The 19,709-nt window shown below is 45.5% G+C and overlaps 1 protein-coding gene across 3 annotated transcripts in view; it reads right to left on the bottom strand.

The window, feature by feature from the left end:
* ABL1 (ABL proto-oncogene 1, non-receptor tyrosine kinase) overlaps positions 1-19,709 on the bottom strand; it is a 133,690-nt gene that overhangs the window by 16,486 nt on the left and 97,495 nt on the right. For all 3 annotated transcript variants that reach the window (XM_019920219.3, XM_033858861.2, XM_019920220.3), the window contains exons 2-4: positions 12,794-12,967; positions 11,964-12,259; positions 4,706-4,978 (exon numbers count right to left, since the gene is read on the bottom strand). In XM_019920219.3, the coding sequence (XP_019775778.1) occupies positions 4,706-4,978; positions 11,964-12,259; positions 12,794-12,967 (743 nt within the window). The remainder of the gene's footprint in view (positions 1-4,705; positions 4,979-11,963; positions 12,260-12,793; positions 12,968-19,709) is intronic.

The following is a 19,709-nucleotide window of genomic DNA, read 5'->3' as shown; positions in this document are numbered from 1 at the left end:
GAAAAGGCCACAGGAAACAATCTCACAGAGGAGCCCCCATGACTCTGGTTCCCCAGTACTGCGGCCGTATCCAGCTCCACGGCCAGAAGGGAAGCCGCTGCCCGAGCGACTGAGACATGGCAGTAGCCTCTCTCCCCAGCGCACACCCCCCGTCCCGCCGTGAAGTGAGAGCCACCGCGTGCGACGGCCCAGTGTTCATGCTGTCCAGGAGCCCTTATTTCCTGCGGGGGGAAAATAACAAACATAAAACCCAAACCAAAACATACTGTGTTGGTGAGGGTAGGGAAAACAGGCCCTTCCTCCACACCAGTGGTGGAGTGCAACCTGGTTCGAGCTCTTTGACCCAGTAGTTCTACTCTGAGCTGACCTAACAGGACACTCTCCCACGTGTGCCAACAAGGAGAATCCCTGTGCACTGCCTGTAACAGCAAAGTAGTGGAAAGAAGACAAACGTCTACTGAAGGCTGGTGAGATATTAAAATAGATCCATACAAAAACAAGGCCACCTTACACGTACCGTCAAGGAGTAACTGCCAAGACACATTAAGTAAACGACAGAGGGCACAGAGCAGCCGTGTCTACAGCACTGCCACGTGGTTAAGAAAGATACGTGCGTGTGGACTGTTTCTGGAAAGACGCCAAAATCAAGGGTAGTTGAAACTATCTGTATATATTACCTATTGGAAAAACAGGTAAAGAATTGAGTACAGTGCTAAGTTTTAACTTTTTTCAGCAGCGTTAATTTCTGCTATTTTAGTAAATTTGTCAGCTAGCTTATGAGTCAATTTTAATAACACAATTAGATTAACAGTAGACCTATCCAAATTCTATTACGTGCACAACTGTTTCAAGAAAGAAAACTGACTTACAAACTTACTATACAGCTCATCTGAAACTTGGGGCTTCTTGTACTTGACAGTTCTCTTAGGCACATCCTGCCTTTAACAAAGAGAGTACGTGCCTACGACCTGCTGAATAGTGTCAAATTCAAACTAGCCGGTCCCCGTCAGGGCGCCTTTGTTGTAATGCCAGTTTCCCATCCATAGGGGTCAACCTAGTGCTCCCTTTTCTTCTCTTCGGGTCTTCCTTTTGCCCTGAAGGTATAGGGCCCAGTGGTGGATAAAAGTAGGGCTTCGCTCCCCCTGCTGGTTAAGGAGAGTCTGGTCCTGACCGCTGAGGGTCCGCAGTGCCAAACACCAAGGACAAGGAGGTCCTGCACAAAGAGGGGCTCAGTGAGAACCGGCTGAACAAACAAAAGCTTGGGCTAGAACTGCAAGGATTTCCCAAGTAGTCTTCAAGAGAGAGGCAGATCGTAGCTACAGCCTGTGAGGGAAGTGAACGGGGGTGGGCGGGGAAGGTGATTTTTAAAATGCGTAACTGTGGTTTATGCTTATTTTTCATGGTATGTGAGAAATCAGAACCAGAGGAACAATTTAAAAAAAGACCTGGGCTTTGGAGCGGGATGCCTGGGTTCAAATCCTGGCTCTGTCACTGCTGCCATGGAACTAACGCTAGGTCGGTTACTGAACCTCTCTCTGCTTCAGTTTTCTCAGCCTTAAATGGTGGTAACATCAGTAGCCTTCTCTTAAGGTGGCTGGAAGGATTAAATGAGATGCTCTACGTAAAGCCTAAAGCACTCAGACTCCGGCACGCAGTAAGAATCAATAAATGTTAGCCATCGCTGCTACCTGGAACCCACTCAAACCCTCAATGTCTGTAGTGGAGATGAACGCCCCAAATGTTGATACTAATCTTATTTGCCAAGTGGGAAACATACTGTACAGATGTTTTTTGTGCAGCGTGGGGTGGAAGGAGGGATAATTTATTTAGCAGTTGCTCAGTTCCTTATTTTGGGTTAATATACCTCTAGAAAATGACACAGTCCCTTGGGACTTCCCTGGTGGCACACTGGTTAAGAATCCACCTGCCAATGCAGGGGACACGGGTTCGAGCCCTGGTCCGGGAAGATCCCACATGCTGCGGAGCAACTAAGCCTGTGCGCCACAACTACTGAGTCTGCGCTCTAGAGTCCGCGAGTCACAACTAATGAGCCCGTGTGCCTAGAGCCCGTGCTCCACAGCAAGAGAAGCCACCGCAATGAGAAGCCCGCGCACCGCAACGAAGAGTAGCCCCCGCTTGCTACAACTAGAGAAAGCCTGCGCGCAGCAATGAAGACCCAACACAGACAAAAATAAATAAATTAAAAAAAAAAAAAAGAACCACGTTCACAAGTTAAAAAAAAAAGAAAGAAAATGACACATTCCCTTTTCCCTAATTAGCTACCACTTGGAGTGACTATTCACAGAAATCGATGCTACTATATTCTGTAATTTTTTTAATGAACTATGGGATCACAAGTTAATAAGGCTCTTAGGAAAAATAATTAAACGTATAATAAAAAGCTTAATAACACATCGTTAGAGAAGTATGTTCTAGAAGGCACCCACTTCCAGATAATTCTGATGTATTGGTATAAAAAAAAAAACCACCGCCGAGCTCCACGGGGTCCCTCCTCTAGAATCATCTTATTCAGTTATTTGGAAAATAACGGCACAGCATCAGCTACCAGACTCCGGACGCGCAGGCTCAGCGGCCGTGGCTCATGGGCGCAGCCACTCCGCAGCATGTGGGATCCTCCCGGACCGGGACACGAACCCGTGTCCCCTACATCGGCAGGCGGACTCTCAACCACTGCGCCACCAGGGGAGCCCTCTACCTCTTTTTAAAGTTTTCCAACAAGCCTTTCCTGGACTGCTATCTACTGTATTTTGTACTTTTACTCTTGTTTTGTTTCTGCAAACCCTGGCAAACGTGTGGGTAGCGCCTGCGCCTTTAACAGTTCTGCAAGCTGGTCAAGGCCCAGTTTCCCTGGGCCTGGTCTTCGGCCGAGTGCCGCCCTGGGACGCTGGAGCGCACGCCTCCCCGTGCCCTGGCCTGGGCTCTGGGAAGTGGGGCAATGGCTGTTCAGCTCATTCGAGGGCTCGCCAACATAGGCGTCCCCGAGAACAGCGAATCCGACCACCTTATTCCCGTGCGTCAAACCCTTCAACACGCCCCACTGCCTCCGGGACAGCGTCCCAGCTCCTCAGCCGGGTTCAAGGCCTCTGACTCGGCAAGCCCTCTCTGCCCTCTACTTTCCTTTCCTGGCCCCGTTCCCTTGGCCAACTCCTGCTCGCCCCGCTCACAACTCCCGTTCTGCTTCCTCCCTGCTGAGCAGAGCTCACCCGTCCTTCCTCTCGTCCCCATGTGGGGCCACAGCTCTGAGCTCGTGCCTCTAACACAGCCCTTGTCACACCGCACCACAATTATGGTCATACTTGCCTGTTTCTCCTACTAACTAGACTACTACCAACCAGATGATTCTAACCGCCTAGACTAGCCTGAGGTGAAGAACTCTGTCCAATTTGTTTCCAAAATCCCAGTGTTAAGCTCAGGGTCCGGCAAATAAAAGTGAGGAGCTTGATAAATGCTTATTAAGTTAAAGAAAATCCTATCTGGAAAATATCCAGGGGTCCTCGAAATACCCAGGCCACCACCATTCCCCACCCCCCTCCCCAAGCGTCAGTCCTGCCCCAAGGACCAAGCTAGCTAAGGGGACACAGTCAACATGAAGGGCAGGAAGCCACCTTTGGTTTCTGGGACTAAAGAATGCAATCTTTTCTCTAAAATGTCACTTCCTATCAACCAGAAATCACAATTTCCATTTTATGGTGCCTTTGAGTGAGGGCCGCAGGGAAATGACCGAGGCCCGGAAAGGTGGGCTCTCTGGCTGCGTGCACCTGACCGACCTTCAAGGAGCACGCACACACTCAGGTTCATTCTTGCCAGTGGTGGGTGTTTCAGTTCTGCTTCTTTGTTAACGGCTGCGAAACGGGGCTCCCTCTCTCAATTTCTGCGCACAGGTCAACATAATGGGAGTTCATTTAAAGCGAGCGAAAGCCACACAGGGCAACACTAGGGGACACTCTCACCACAGCTAACAACACGGCTCACGGTTTGGAGGAGGCGAGGCCTGCAAAGTGAACTTCCTTCCCTCGGCTCGCCAACAGCCGCTAGAGACTACAAACGCCAGGCGTCAGCTGAGAGTGGAAGCCGCGGTGATCGACAGCGGGCAGGCAGTATCCGAGGCCCTGCGAAGCTCCCGTGTCTCCTTGGTGCCTTCCTAGAGGAGGCAGCCCACGCCTGCGCTTCCAGAAGTCTGGACATATGATTTGGAGAATGGGGACGTCCTAGAAACACCCAATGCACCTGCCTCTCAAATCCACCAACAAAAATCCACAGAAGAGTCAGATGCATTTTGGTTGCGTCTCCTACAACTCAGAGACCCCCCCCCGCCTTCTCTTAACTCAGTAAGAAGCGATCCAAACGCCAAACAAAACAGCACAGAACCCCACGGCTTTAAAACACCCTGCCACAGAGTGAAAAACTCCTCCAAGTGACTAACCTTTTTACACCGAAAGACCCACAGCATTCTCAGCTCTCGGCATATGTGGAAACACACTGAGAATAAGAGGATGAGTCAACCCGTACACAGAAACACAGCCGGCTCGAGCTGCAGAGTGAGGCCCCGGGCTGCGAGCACAGGCAGGCGTCGCTGCGCCCCAGCGGGCAACAGGCCACCCTGAACTGAGGGGGTGCGCCACCTTGAGGCGCTGTGAGCAGCGAGGCTCTCACTGGACGGGCAGCTGGGCGGTCCCGGGCTTACCTTCAGGGTCTTCACGGCCACCGTCAGGCTGTACTTCTTCCACACGCCTTCGTACACCTCCCCGTACTGGCCTCCGCCCAGCTTGTGTTTCATGGTGATGTCCGTGCGCTCCATCTCCCACTTGTCGTAGTTCGGGGACACGCCGTAGACGGTGGGCTTGTTGCGTTTGGGGGCCGGATAGTGGAGAGTGGTGATGAGCCCGTCGGCCACCGTTGAGTGGTGATGAACCAGCTCGGCCAAAGTGTTGAAGCGGCTCTCCGAGGAGACGTAGAGCTGAGGGGACAGGGACGGCCTTCAGCCACAGAGCGACACACACGCCAACAACTCCGGAGGCCAGCTTCGCTGAGCCTTAGTTTAATGCACAGCAGAACCTCAGATAAACGCCTCTCCACACAGGGCCGAGTGTTCAGAAAACCACTTATGTTGTGTTCCTCCATGACCTCCTCCACCGGCCTAATAGTCACATGTCTGGCTCTCTGTAACCATTCTGAGCCCAGCGTAAATGTCCATGACGTAGTCCCTGACCACCCAATGTGCAGTCATCACCCGGCACCAGTTAGTCATCATATCACCTGCCTTACTTCTCTGCGTTGCACTTACCACTAGCTGACAACTCCTTGTTTATCTGCCTGATGACTGTCTGTCTCCAGCTACTAGAATGTCAGCTTCATGAGAACAGAGCCCTAAGCTGTCTGCTTTTATCCTGTATCCCCAATGTCCAGAACAAGAAATGAGCACATAGCAGGTACTCCATAAATGCTGTTGAGTAAATTAATAAAGAGTAGAACTTAATAAGCATTTGCTGACTGGAAAAGAAAGTAATTTTTAATTATTATTACCTAAAACCTATAATGATATCATTATCTAGAACTAAACAGTGATCAGAGATGAAAATCACTATAAAACATAAACCTCCTTCTCATTCCTGCCCCCTCGATTTGGGCTGAGTACGAAGCATCAGAGGGCAAGACTTGCAAGTCCCAGCAGTATGCCCACGGGAGATGCCCCCGCCAGCGCTCTCCCGGAACAGGGTGGGGACTGAGAGAGCCGCACAGAGGCCGTACAGCCTCGTCCAGCACAGGGAAGTCAGGAGAAGGGATACGAGACACAAGTGCACGTGAGTCTCTAACTGAGACCTACGGCAGGTGAGAACCCGTGCAGGGAGCCCCTGCCTGGGTCATTCGCGTCTGGACGCTGCGAAGGGGAGGAAGGCAAAGGTGCAGGCCGGCAGAGAGCAACAATGTGGACGGTGACGGCTATCTTTCTTCTCTCCTTTTTGTTTGGTTCGGTGATGTGGTGAGGGGATACTTCCTTACCAAAACCAATTCACATTAAAATTCACATAGAACATCTGGACTCCACGCACATAACTGAATCTGTTGGCTCACTAAGGGCAGCCCATGATCGCTGAAGGTGGAAAGGATACTAAGAATCACGACTAGGTGTTCATTTAAGACGTGCCCAAACTGCAAAGACACGGGAAGGAGGAAACAGATTTGGGACAGTGGTGATGCCTGAGGCCAGAGGGACAAAAAGGGACAGGATCAGTCAGCTGTAGCTGTAATATCTTTTACTACTTAAAAAGAAGAAACAGGAAGAAAAAGCCTGAAACACATCTGGCGGGGCCAAGGCCTTGGCTGCTGGCGATGGCAGGCTCCATTACCTTCTGCATGTTTGCAATGGGAGATAATAAAAATACTTCAGAAGAAGGAAGTAACAACAAATATACAATCTGAACCATCTGTAAGTCTCAAGAGGGTAAACAGGAGTCTTTAACAGGAGATTTTTTTTTTTTCCTTTTTTGCTTGGGGAGATGACAGACAAATTTTTAAAAATCATGCAAGCCAATGGCAAACTCTGGCTTAGAGATTTATAATTTACAATCTTTCTGTAGCAATCCTACTAAAATAAAATTCTGAGCAACCCAAGAACTGTCCAGAAAGATTCTGCAGCCCTGGGGACCTCGTCCCTCTGGAAGACGGTGCCTCTGAACAACGGCAGGACCTTTCAGCGTGAGGAGGCAGCCCGCGAGGAGGCCCTACTTTTAGACCTCAGGGCACCGAGGAGAAACCTCTAAGTGAACCACTCAAGGGAGAGGCCATGAGCCTCACTCAGGCCCCTGAACGTGCCGGGGGCTGGGTCGGGGTGGGGGGCAGAGGCGGGCACCGCTGAGCCTGCTCTTAGCTTAAGGCCCGCGCGTGCACAACACGGCACTCTCCTTGGTGTTAGTCACCAAGGCACGTGCAATTCACAAAGATGATGGAGTGGGGGATGCAGGGAGAGTTCCAAATCCTCGCCCCTCTCTGGAGAAGACAGCTGTCCAACTGCTTCACTACAGGCTGCAAACGCTCCAAGCCCTCTTCTCTCTGGCTACTCAGCTGGTGGGCACTCTTCCTACTAAGGAGGGACGAGAGGAGAGAAAACCCACTCCAAGAAGGCACCCGCTGGAGCCACAGCACCCCTCCCGCCTTGGGAATCACTGGCACAGTACACGCAAAAGAGCCTGTTTCACTTGCTGGGCTCCTGGGGCAGGTCGCCTGGGAGCAAGGCTCATTACCTACTTCTCCCCGTCAGCCTGAAAGGAGCACTCCCCAGCCCCAAGATTAAGTTCACTCAACGGCCCAGAATGCTAATGGCTCCCCGAAGCCCTAGTTTATGCAGAGTTTGTTCTTGGTCTCAGCTGATTCCCTCTCAGGCTCCTTTATTAGAGGTTTCAGAGTTATGGGAGGTTTCACTGAATGGGCAAACTTCATCTTTTTCAATAATTAAATTTACAGACCCCCAAACTTAGTTCATTTTTCAACATAAAATACCAACACACCAACACATTAAATATTGCAACTCCCTTAAATGTACTGCGCAGCCACCTTCTACCGGTCAAGCCTGGTGGCTTCCTTCTGATTACTGCTAGTCTGGGAGCAGCATTTTGCTAGCGAACGGGGTAATCTTCATCAGGAATTCACGGCATGTTCACAGAAGAAAGTGAAATTAGTGTTATGAATGGCATGTCATTATGCTATGCACCCAGTTACATAAACACTCTGGGTGCTCAGCCAGGGTGTGCCTCTTCCTAATCACGCAGGGACCCGAAAGATAGGACCTGTCAAAGAAACTCACCAGAAACAGCTTTCCCCCCGACAGCCAGACTCACAGGCTTATCGGACGTGTGCAACCTTTGGCTGCCTCAGACCCTGGAGTCCCACCTGGGACGTAGTATGTACAGGCTGCAAGGCCAGGAAGTGACCCCCACCCCACAACCAACCTCCGAGCTACTCAAATACCAGCAGGAAGGCAGTGTTTCATAAGGAAGCAGTACTTGGTAATAATGCTCCCGGTCTCCTCGACAAGGGAAGACCAGCTACGGCTTAGCAGGCTTTTCACCAGATGCCTGCACCTGCTGACCAGTGTCCCGCCACCTCTGCTAAAGCTGATGCCCGAATTCCACTCCTGTCAACTCAAACCTGTCACTTTAGGAGACCATGAAAATCAACGTCAACTGCATCTCCTGGAGAAAAGGAAGGACAGGAAAGACTCTATCAAGGGCCATAACCGTGGGGCTTGGTGGCGGCATCCCACCCAGGTACATACGATGCAGGCACAAATAACCACAACAAGTGAAGAACGACTGGGGGTGGGGGGTGGAGGAGGAAAATCAGTCTTTAATTCCACTACATTGGCAGAGGATTCCAAACTTTAAGAAAGCAGTAAGAATGAAAACCAAATCGCAGGGTATCTGAGGGCTGCTAAGACTCTCGGGACGCCTAGGAAACAGCAATGGCTCAGTTTGGTATGGTGCTTTCAAGAGTCTAGCCTGAAACTCCCAAAGTCCTAGGCTCTGGGCCCTGAGCCGGTGGCCCCGGGCTGACTGACCAACTGACAACGGCTGCTGAAAGCTCAGAAACATGGGAGGGAGGTCAACCAGAGCCAAGAGGGTAGAGGCAGAAAGAAATCCTTTGGGGCCTTAGAGAAGAATCTTCTAAATTCAGTTGTTTTCTAAAGATTAGCTAATTTGAAAATAAGAATTAAAACTTATTCAACCCCAGCCTATTCCTCCCACCAAACTTTAAATTTTCCCTTTCGAAATCCAAAAAGGATTGCATCAAAGCTCTGCTATGTGAGCAGCTTTTTTTCAACGCCAGGCCACACTGTCCCATGCGTCGTTATAACACCCCCCCTTCCCGATTCTGACACTGTTCCACTCATTCCAGGAATATAATCCCACCCAACAGAGCCCCCTCGAGTGTGGCCTGATGACCCCGTGGGTTGAGAAATCTCCAGGTGCTCGGACAGCTGAAGGGAGAGTCTTTGCCGGGGAGGGAAGGAGGAGGGCAAGATGCCCAGGTCACTTTGATGAGTAGCGGATACAGCCTGATCAAATGGGTTCCTTGTGCTCTACCTGGAATGAAGGGAACCACCTGGCACACATGAGATTTTAGAGGGCTCAGCTTCCTTGTCAGATGACTCTCAAATTCTGCAGATCATGTATCCACGTAGGCTTTGCTCTCCCCCTTTTAACCATATTTTAGATCAACCCCCAGCTAATGAGTTGTCAGACTAGATCATGCTTGCCTGCATCCGTTCCAAGGATGCTGATTAAACAACTCCAGGGAAAAGGAACCATTATCCTGTTCAGGACAAACCTCAACTGATTACCGTGGTGCAGCGGGGCTTGCCCTGGATAAACGGCACAGATGGGAAGCAAGCTGTCAGCTCCAAGAAATCACCTCCCTCATGGGCGGTGCACTCTGTTGTTCTAATTCACTAAAAGGGCACCCTTGTGGTCTGAAGCCAAGGTTTCAAAGGGCCCAGCACCCTGGAATACATCCCCCAGAATGGAGGACCTAGTTTCGCATCGGGGATGAGAACAGTGACCTGAAAAGCAGGCTGATGAGGCCGACCTCTGGTCACACGTCAAAGGCAGACTATGCTGTCCGTCCTACAGACTACAGTGCTGGTATAAAGACATGTGCAATGACGAAAAGGATCAGATATTGGCAATAAGGACTCTAGCCAGGAGACTTTGAGACGTGGAAAAAACAACAGATAAGAACACTGAAAAAAGAAACGCATTGTGCATTTGTATGGTACAAATGAATGTGTGAGGAGAGCCATGAAAATGCTAGCAAGATTAAGAAATGGGAACTAGGGACTTCCCAGTCCCCAGGAGTTCCCACCACTTCCCAGTAGTTAGGACTCTGCGCTTCCACTGCAGGGGGCGTGGGTTCGATCCCTGGTCATTGGGGGGTGGGGGGGCTAGGATCCTTCATGCCCCCCCGCATGGCATGGCCAAAAAAAAAAAGGGAACTAAACTAGCCCTATTAAAACATATTATAAAGCCATAACAATTAAAAGTCTGATTCTGGCATATGAACAGACAGACCAATGGAAGAGAGCAGACCTAAATACATATGCAAGTTTGGTGTACCTCAAACACACGGGAAAGAATGAGTTTAGTAAGTGGCATAGGAAGCACGGGTATATTAAACATGATGAGATGCCATCTTCACCAGTGACAGGGATGTTTTTACAAGTCTGAGAATATACTGCTGATGAGGGGAAGGGGAAACACGCACTCTCACAGCATTGCTGATGAGAAAACACATCTGTACAATTTCTAAAGAAAGTAATTTGGCAATATCTACACAAGCTTTAAATACACATAAACTCCCATCAGTTCTAGCAACTTACCTTGCGTATGCTTGGACTGTACACAAAGAAGTATGTGCAGTGCATTTTCAAAATGCCAGTCGTGACCCACCAGTGGGTCTATGAAATAAACTCAGTGCATTCTGACCAGGAGTTTCAAAAACAATGAAACAGAACAGAATGGTATATAAAGTATCAGAATGCGTTAAGTACAGTAAGTAGGGTTTCGTGAACCTTCTGTTCCTAGTGTGTGTACCGGATGGTGATGTAAAACTTTTTTTTTTTTTTTTTTTTTACAGTGGGCTATTTTTTTTAAAGGTTTGAAATCCACTTTCCAACAGCATTATTTATAATAGCAAAAGACTGGAAACAGCCTAAAAGTCGGCCGGCAGGGGACTGCTTAAATAAACGATGGTCCATCCACGCTAGGCAGTCATTAATCAGAATGCGGCGGCTCTAAATGTGCCGCCGTGAAACAACCTCCCAAATGTATTACCAGGTGGGAAAGGCAAGAAGCAGACAGTGCGCATTATGCATCGTTTGTGCTTTTTTAAAAAATATAAACATATATATACTGGGGAACTCTGGGAGAAACTGGTCACAGCGGTTGCCTCTGGGCAGGGGAACTGAATTAGGAGACAGAATTATGTTTCACGGCAATTCATTTTTTTTTTTAAACCATGTGCATGCATTACATATTATTAAAAAAGTACATACACCATGTGGGCCTATCCCGACAATCCACCTATCTGCACCCTCAACGACAGCCTGGTGCAGCGGAGCAGACAGTGGAATCGGAGCCTAGTTCCCATCAATTACCCACTATGTGATCTTCAGCAAGAAATTTTATCCCTCTAAGCCTTCATTTCTTTAATGCAAAAATGCGGCTGAAAGCAGTATCTGCCCTGAGGACTAAGGTGAAGTCTAAAAGAAATGAAGGTTGAAAAATGCCCCAGCAAACAGTAGGAACTCAGTACATGTTAATTTCTCCCTTCCCTTCGTGGACTCTTAATGACTGTTTATATGATGACCACAAAACCATATATATCAACTCCTTTACAAAACTACAGTTCGGGTTTGGAAATACATGGGTATGACGTGATCCCATTTTTGTTTAAAAACCGTGTGTATATATGTATTATACACACACACACACACACACAAATGTGATTTTATCTATAGAAAGAAAGCCACGTACCAGACTTGTTTTGGGGAGGTGCTATTAAGGTGGTCTTTCACTTTAAAAATAACCATCTATTGTGTGAATTTTCCTCACTTAGGATAAATTACTTTCATAATAAGAGATTTTTTTTAAAAAGGAAGAGTCTTAGTGTAAGAAATACATCCAAAACCCAACAGACGATCCACTTATCTTATGAACCTGCTGATAACCAAACTCCAGCAGGACAATTAGAGAACCACATCAGCCCGTGGACTTGTAATGTCACATGATCGGTCCTCAACGGAGGGTCTTTAACAAGGCTAGTGGGATGATGCCTGCTGTTTCAAACAATCTTCTTGGTTGAGCTTTGTTGCAAAACCTTATCAACCTAGCGGCAGGACCTCTTGTCCCCACCCTGGCCCATCGGCTCCCCTGCCTGGGGCCCCCTACCTTGCCATCAGAAGCAGTGTTGATCCTGTAGTGGTACACCCTCCCTTCGTATCTCAGCGAGATGGACCTCTGCCCAGGACTGCTCTCGCTCTCCCGAACCAAGAAGCTGCCATTGATCCCACTGCTCAGCAAGTACTCAGCGGCGTTGCGGGACACGGGCCCATGGTACCAGGAATGTTTCTCCAGACTGTTGACTGGCGTGATGTAGTTGCTTGGGACCCACCCTTGGCCATTTTTAGTTTGGGCTTCACACCATTCCCCATTGTGATTGTAGCCTAAGACCCGGAGCTTTTCACCTTAGAAGAAAAGAACCAAATCAGACATATCAGTTTTAGAAGCTAATTCGTTCATTCTCATGTACTCTTCTATGATTACTAAAGATCTCCAAGTTCCTAAATACCTATTTCATTTTAACAAGTCCACATAAATATACGTATTTACAAGCGTATGAGTATGAAGCTTCCTGTTTATATTGAATATGCAGATAAATATATAGCCTCAGTTTTTATAAATCTATTATCAAGTGCTTTGTTTCTAATATAAGGAAGCTTTTAGTGGAAAGATACTTTTTCTTAAAAAAAAAAAAGTGTTTGGTCCAGATGTCTTTTTCAATATAAAATAGGGAAAGCTCTGTTTTTGCCAAGAACTATGCAGGAACTCTTCTCCTTAAGGAAAAGTGACGCTTGTAAGGATGCTGTTAGTTTTTCGGGTCTCTCTGCATTCCAAACTAAAGCTGCTCTTTCCGCCAGCAAAGGGGCAGCCAGTCCGGCTCCGGCTTCCCCGGATTTCTGTCTCTTGCAACGATCACCAGCTGCCCACAGATCTTTTACCTTTAGTTATGCTTAAAGTGTTATCCCCACTGGCCACAAAATCATACAGTGCAACGAAAAGGTTGGGGTCATTTTCACTGGGACCAGCGAGAAGGTTTTCCTTAGAGTTCCAACGAGCTGCTTCGCTCAGACCTTGGGGCTCGAAGTCAGATGCTACTGGCCTCTGAAGGGCTTCTGGAAGAGAAAGAGAGAAACAGAAGAAAGAAACAGGGAAGAAAGTTTTATTCTCAGGAGCAAAAAAGTCTGTGTATCCAACATTATATATATTCTTAATTTATTTCATTTCTTAACATCTGCACGAATTATCTATTAATCAGAAAGGTGATTTAAAAAAAATGGACTCTTCCTTTCCCAAATCTTGTGAAAAACCCTAAATATTTACATTCCGGAGTGGTAACTACCGTTCCCAAATGGTTTAAACTTTTTAAGTTTACTAATTCAAAAAATTCAACTAGAAATAGAGACAGTCCATCCTCACACGTCTTTGCCGTTTCTTATGTTATAACATGGAGCAAAAGTTTCTTGCTTTAAAACATTTTTAAATGTAGGAAAGTTAATAAACGTGCATAATTTAAAAGTCAAATAGTGCTGAAGAGCTTATAATGAAGGACAAACAGTTTCCATCCCACTCCCCTCTACACCCAGAGGCAACAGCTGTTTTCTTGGTGACCACCTCCATCTCTCTGAACAGAAGCTATATCATTATAATCGCTGTTCCCTCTCCCCCCATCTCTCCTGCACCAGCCTCTACTGGTCACCTTTGCATTTTCAGTAACAGACTTACACTTTTATTTCTTTTTCTTCCTGCTAGAGACCGTATGTCTCAACTATTTACCTCGCAAGATGAGGATATTAACATCCTACCCTTCCTTCCAGCTTTCCCCCCTCTACACTCGAAGTACGGCCTTCTTTATATTTTCTTCCACTTTGTGTAAAAGAAATTCTGTTCTATTCGTTAATAAAGTCTTTCATTTTTGTCTATAGGTAGATTCTAAAGGTTGAAAACCAATCTGCATCTTTTACGTTAGGAATGTGTGACTATTACTCACTACAGGGTTAAATACAGTTCAATATTTTTTCCTGAAGTTTTTTCTTGTCTTTTTTTTTTTTTTGAACTATGTTCAAACTCTCCATGGGTCCTTTCACACCAGCAAATCTACTCCAAGTAGATCTTAACAGTTATAGAATATTATGGCTAAGAAATCAAACTTTTAAAAAGGGGGAAAGGGGAAAATTCTAATTTGAGAAGAATGGAAAGACCTACCATCTGTTTACACCAAACATAAATGGCAACAGAACAAAATTGTTTTAAATTTCCCTTTTTATGGATTTAGAGGACCCCCAAACATCTTTTCTTGGGCAGTAACACCCAGCTCAGGGATGGGCGTGATTCTGCAGTACTCACTTCAAAAAAGACACTGGAGGCACCTGATACATCTGAGAGACTAGCCTAAACTTCCGGAAACACAACTGGAGAACTTTCAGAAACAAACATTGTTTAAACTATCTCTTTGGAATAAACCAATAGAACATAAATAAGAAGGCCTCCCAATTCTAGCTTTTGTACTACTGACTATAGTGAACCTTCAGGAATTGTTTTTCTAAAAGAGAAAATCTCAAATTATGTCACTACTATGCTTGGTAATTTTGTTTTATGAATCTTGAGGGCAAAGATAATTTCAAGGAAGAGCATCTTGTAACACTACCATTTCCTAGAATGTGCAAAAGGCTTAGTGATGCGTTAGGCCCTGTTCTCTGAGTACTTACTTACAGCAGCTCTAAAAGTGTATCTAGTGCCATCGTGATCACAGACTGACCGATTAACCAAAAAAACCTGGTCAAAGCAGGGAATTTTTGAAAATTAAAATCTGTGATCCCCTAACCCCACCTGAATGTACACTGATTTGCTAGTCTTGACGACAGGGCCAAGGACTGTCCTTTTGAGTGTGGGTACGTGTTTACAGTTGGATGTTGTCTTACCATCCTACCTATAATGCATCATCTCACTTCAGCTTCCTACAGGTGGAAGAAGAAGCTGGAGCCATTCGATATGTCATCCCAGTACAATCCCTTCCAATGTTTACAGGTGTGTCACTCACACCTAGTCCTGTAGCAATTTTTAAAAAGTTACCGGCATTTACAGAGGCTATCTAAAACATTCACTTAAATTTTCATAGAGACAAATCTCTGTTCACATTTGGATTTCACTGGTTGCATATTAACCAAGTAATTAAAGCAACAAGTGTATCTGAAATAAAGAGGTGTAGAAAGAAACACAAGTGGCTCTGGGTGTGGCTGTGACTCAGGTGGTGGGAGCAATGTGTGGTAGTGGAGCGGCTGCCCTACCCCGTGGGCACCAGAGAGGCATGTGTTATGAAGGAAGCGGAGCTGCTGGTCGCTTCAGCAAGTCAGTTCGGTGAAAGCAAGTCAAAAGAGCTTCTAATGTCGTTACGTCGATATTAAGTAAAATTATTAGGCAAAGCATTCTTTTTTTTTTTCTTTACTCATTTATTTTTTTTAACATCTTTATTGGAGTATAATTGCTTTACAATGGTGTGTTAGTTTCTGCTTTATAACAAAGTGAATCAGTTATACATATGTTCCCATATCTCTTCCCTCTTGCCTCTCCCTCCCTCCCACCCCTCTAGGTGGTCACAAAGCTCCGAGCTGATCTCCCTGTGCTATGCGGCTGCTTCCCACTAGCTATCTATTTTACGTTTGGTAGTGTATATATGTCCAAGGCAAAGGATTCTTAACATAGAAGAACTCTTGCATATCAAAAGGAAAAGATAAAACCCTCCTCTATGGAAAAATAGACCAAAACTATGAATAAGCAGCACACGGGAAATTTAAATTACCGTTAAACACGGAAAGCATGTCTACCCTCCTAATAATCAAAGAAATGCAAATTCTCCATGAAATTGGGCAGGGACATTTTCTTGAGGCTAACAGGGTAAAACTTCAATGAAATGGGCACTCTCATACAATGCTAATAGTTAGTATAGATATTGCTGTAACATTTTAGGAGAAAAACTGGAAATGTGAACCGAACTGAGTCTTTAAAGAATTCCATCACCTTTGACATACTGCTAGGAATTTATCCCAGGAGACCCACACAATGATTTGTATATACTGATTTTTAAGTAACAGCACAGAAAAGGAAAGGTACACAATATTCAGCAACACGAGATAAGTTAGTTCGTGGTCCATCGATAAAATAGAATACATTCGTAAAGCCATTCAAAATATTTTTGGAAAAAATATCTAATAACTTGGAAATATACTATAACAATCCCCCATTTCATAAAAATTGAAAAAAAGTCCAGAAGGAACTATATCAAAATGTGAACAGTAGTTAATGCATGGTAGCATGTTAACAGTACCATTAACAGTAATTTAACTTGGGGTGGTGGGATTACGAACATTTTAAGTTTTCTTTATTCTTTTCTGTATTTTGGCATATGTCTCACAATGAATGTGGATTGTTTTTATAATCAGAAAACAATTACAAAAATAAAAAAACCTGTGATATATAGAAGCCAGCGGACACTTATATAATTGATCATCTAACATGAAAAAGTACACAGGGTGGGGAGGGAATCTCCTCAAGCTGTCCTGAGAAAGTATGTGTGCATTCCCCTCCAGTGTCCCAACTTCGTGGCCATGAGCACACGACTTGCGCGGACCAGGCCCACACAGGAAATTAAAGCAAAGTCATGAATACAGAAATGCTTTTCTTCTCAAATGCCATTTGACCTCTTCTATCAAACATTCTGCAGCATCTGGATTTGATCAAAGTTACATAATCAGGGGAAGTAGCCTGGAAAACACCTGGAATAGGCAGAACACAGATACTGGCTCAGGGGTGACTGTCGACTTAAAAGTATGGGTTAAAGAGGGACTGTCCCTAACGTGGAGACAGATGCTGAGAATTTCATGTGAGGGGATGAGGCCTTTGTCAGGAAGGAAAGGGCCTCCCACAGCTTTTTGATTCAACAGGACGTCAGGAAATCCAAGGCAGCCTTTCAATTTTCCTCTCCAATTCTTGCTCCATTCCACAAATTAATGGCCAAAGCCCAAAGGGAAGTATTGCTCATGCTTGCCTCTGGATCGAGACACCGAAGTGTAGCCACAGTCGAACACCAAAACCTTCCAGTGAATTCCCAATCCAGGCTGATGTCAAAATTGACTCACAATGTATAAATGCCAAGTTCCTTGCTTCATTTCACAGTGAACTATGCTTGTCAACCTTAAAAATGATCACAGTTTACAAGGCCAAAGTTGCAGAATGTACTTAAATCTTCCTTGCTTAATACATGAACTTCCTGCCAGTCCCAGGTTAGACCCCCTAAAGAAGCTCAAAGGATTCATTAAAAAAGGATGCCCCGAACAGCTCCCCTCTTCTGTTCTGCCAATGGAAAAAGGAATCTTAGCATCTATTATTCTTAAGAAGTTTAGTTAACGTTTTCTGCAGCATCCTGAGTTATATTTTTAAAATATTTTTATATCTTCAAAAATGTCTCCCATCTCATTGAAAATCCTTTTGTTATTTCACCACATCTTTAATGAAAAGGTTCCTACTCACCAACAAAACTCAGGAAAAGTCATATACCAAGAATGGTGCTATCTAAAAACATGCCTCCAAAGCTCTAAAAAGCTATGGCTCCAACCATGAGAATAGCAAACTGAAAATTCTGTAAGAACAATGCCACAGAATGCGCTGGATCTGTGCGTGATTAACTTATTTGGACAGTATTCTAAGAAAATAGCTTGGGTCTTTAAAGTACAATTTAAAGAGCATTTTATACAAAGATAATCCTTTCTTAAAGTTGTGAGTCACTGATCAAAAATGTTTACAAAAGATTCTCCCATATGGCATATCTGTCTAGACTTTCAGGGGCTGCTGCTGGAGCTGCCACTGGCAAAAAGCAGGAGGAAGTAATGTGCTACTGCAGTCCCGAGGGGAGGGGAGGGGAGACTTCACCTCCAGGAAAAACATCCCTGGGAAGCTTCCTACCTTCCTGTTGGCGCTGCTCGTGCCCAAGGTCACGGTTCCTTCTAGAGTGAGAGCAGCCAGCTCCGTGGCAGTCATTACTATCCACACTGGGGCTCTCACTGGGGTTCAGGGTGGGGGAGGGGCGCGAGGGTGGGGCGTGTCGCGGGTGATAAACATTCCCTTCACTTTTGCTCACATTCAATCATTGAAACCCTGGTTGCTTTAGTCTCATTTCCTTTGTGGGCCCTGCATTATTATGCTCTAGCTCAAGGAATCTCTGTAATTTAAAAATCTATAAAACAGATCCTTCAGAAAAGAAGGAAGCCTTCGTGTTTTATTTCATACTCGGTTCCAGCTGATGAGATCACGCTCAGACTATTTAACAGTCTAATACAACTTTTTATGATATGAGCTTAGAGGAAAAGTATTATTTCCCACAATCTGAACTCGATGAAAGCCATTTTATCTACATTCTACATGGTCCTTTATTTTGTAATTTACACCCTCACCCGGAGCAGTTAAAATTATTAAAAAAAAAACAAGTTTAGCTGAATATAGCCTTGGCATTAAGTTCTCACTCTGAACAAAATGTTCCCAGCGCCCCAAAACACTGTGTCAGCTGCTGGGGAGCAGGGGTAGGGCAACGTGGTAACGATGCAAGGAATCATCACACAGCCTCTGCTCCTTGTGGGAGAAACACAGTTCATGAAAACTGACACACCCTCAAAGCAAAAGTCTAATAGAAGATGGGCGCTGTCCTGCGGATTAATTGATAAGGACACGGACACTGAGGGCCAGGAGTTGTGAGGGGGGCGAGCTCAGTAGGAAGGAGGTGGACCCTGAACGAGACCGTGCCTGGCAAGAGAAGCAGGGTTATTAACACAGGGACCCACGGCTAGCCTGACACACCAAGGCTGCTAAGGGAGGGGTCTTCAGTTGGGCTGTGTTGTGGACCCCCTGGTGATGCCCAGGGACTCCTTCTCAGAATACAGTTTGTAACTGCATCAAATACATATGCAGCACTGCAAAGGAAAACAACTCTACTGAAACAGTCCTCAAAATATTTTTAAAGAAGTAATTTGTGATACGGTGCTTCTTTATTAATGCATTAAATATATGTTCCTTTATTAACACCTTAAATAACAAGCTCTAGTAGTAGCTACTGTCAGTTCAAAGTGGTGATGAGTGTAAGTAATAATTACAATTGTTACATGATATGAAAATATCTGATTTCTACTGGTGGCAAAGTCACAAGTACTGCTAATATTACTGTGGTTTGTTACCTACGTTCTCAAAAGAATAATATACTAATTTTCAGTTATGTTTAGTGAAATAAAGTTTTAATATTTTTCCATCCAAGGACATGGAGGCTCCGAATTCCACGCCAGACCCCGAGGGCCTTGCAGGTTCACAACTGCTACACGACAGATTTGGTTCACTAGAACCCCAGTAACCTGACAGGGAGAGGGGCCTAGAAAGGGCGCTGCAATAAATTAGCTCAAAGCCCGCATTATTCAGTTTTCTTTTTAGATAAATGCAGTTGTATTACTTCCCACTTAGGGGCATTGTAGGTAATAAATTGAATGGGTTTCTTAGAGAAATCTCCTTTAAAAAATAAAAGTTAAAAAATAAAGTTATTTAAATTAGCCCAAGGTCTAACTGTGTCTGGGAATCTTTTTACATTATAATGTTCTAGCCAATTTTAGAAAACAGAATTCTCCATCCTAACCTCTGTCCCCATCGGCAGTCCAGATACACAGTGCTCTCTTCTGAAGGTACAGAGTCCCTGCCCCCCTCCCTCCACCAGAAAGCAAAAAAATAAAAGGAATTTTGTGTCACCTTCTAAGAATCTACTGTCAAAGAAGTCTACAGTTACTGCCAATGAAGTATAAAGACCACTGTAAAATAAGACCCTACCGT

This window comes from Tursiops truncatus, chromosome 6 (assembly GCF_011762595.2).
Source record: "Tursiops truncatus isolate mTurTru1 chromosome 6, mTurTru1.mat.Y, whole genome shotgun sequence".
NCBI classification, from domain to species: Eukaryota; Metazoa; Chordata; class Mammalia; order Artiodactyla; family Delphinidae; genus Tursiops; species Tursiops truncatus.
This window is presented reverse-complemented; position numbering and strand designations above follow the sequence as displayed.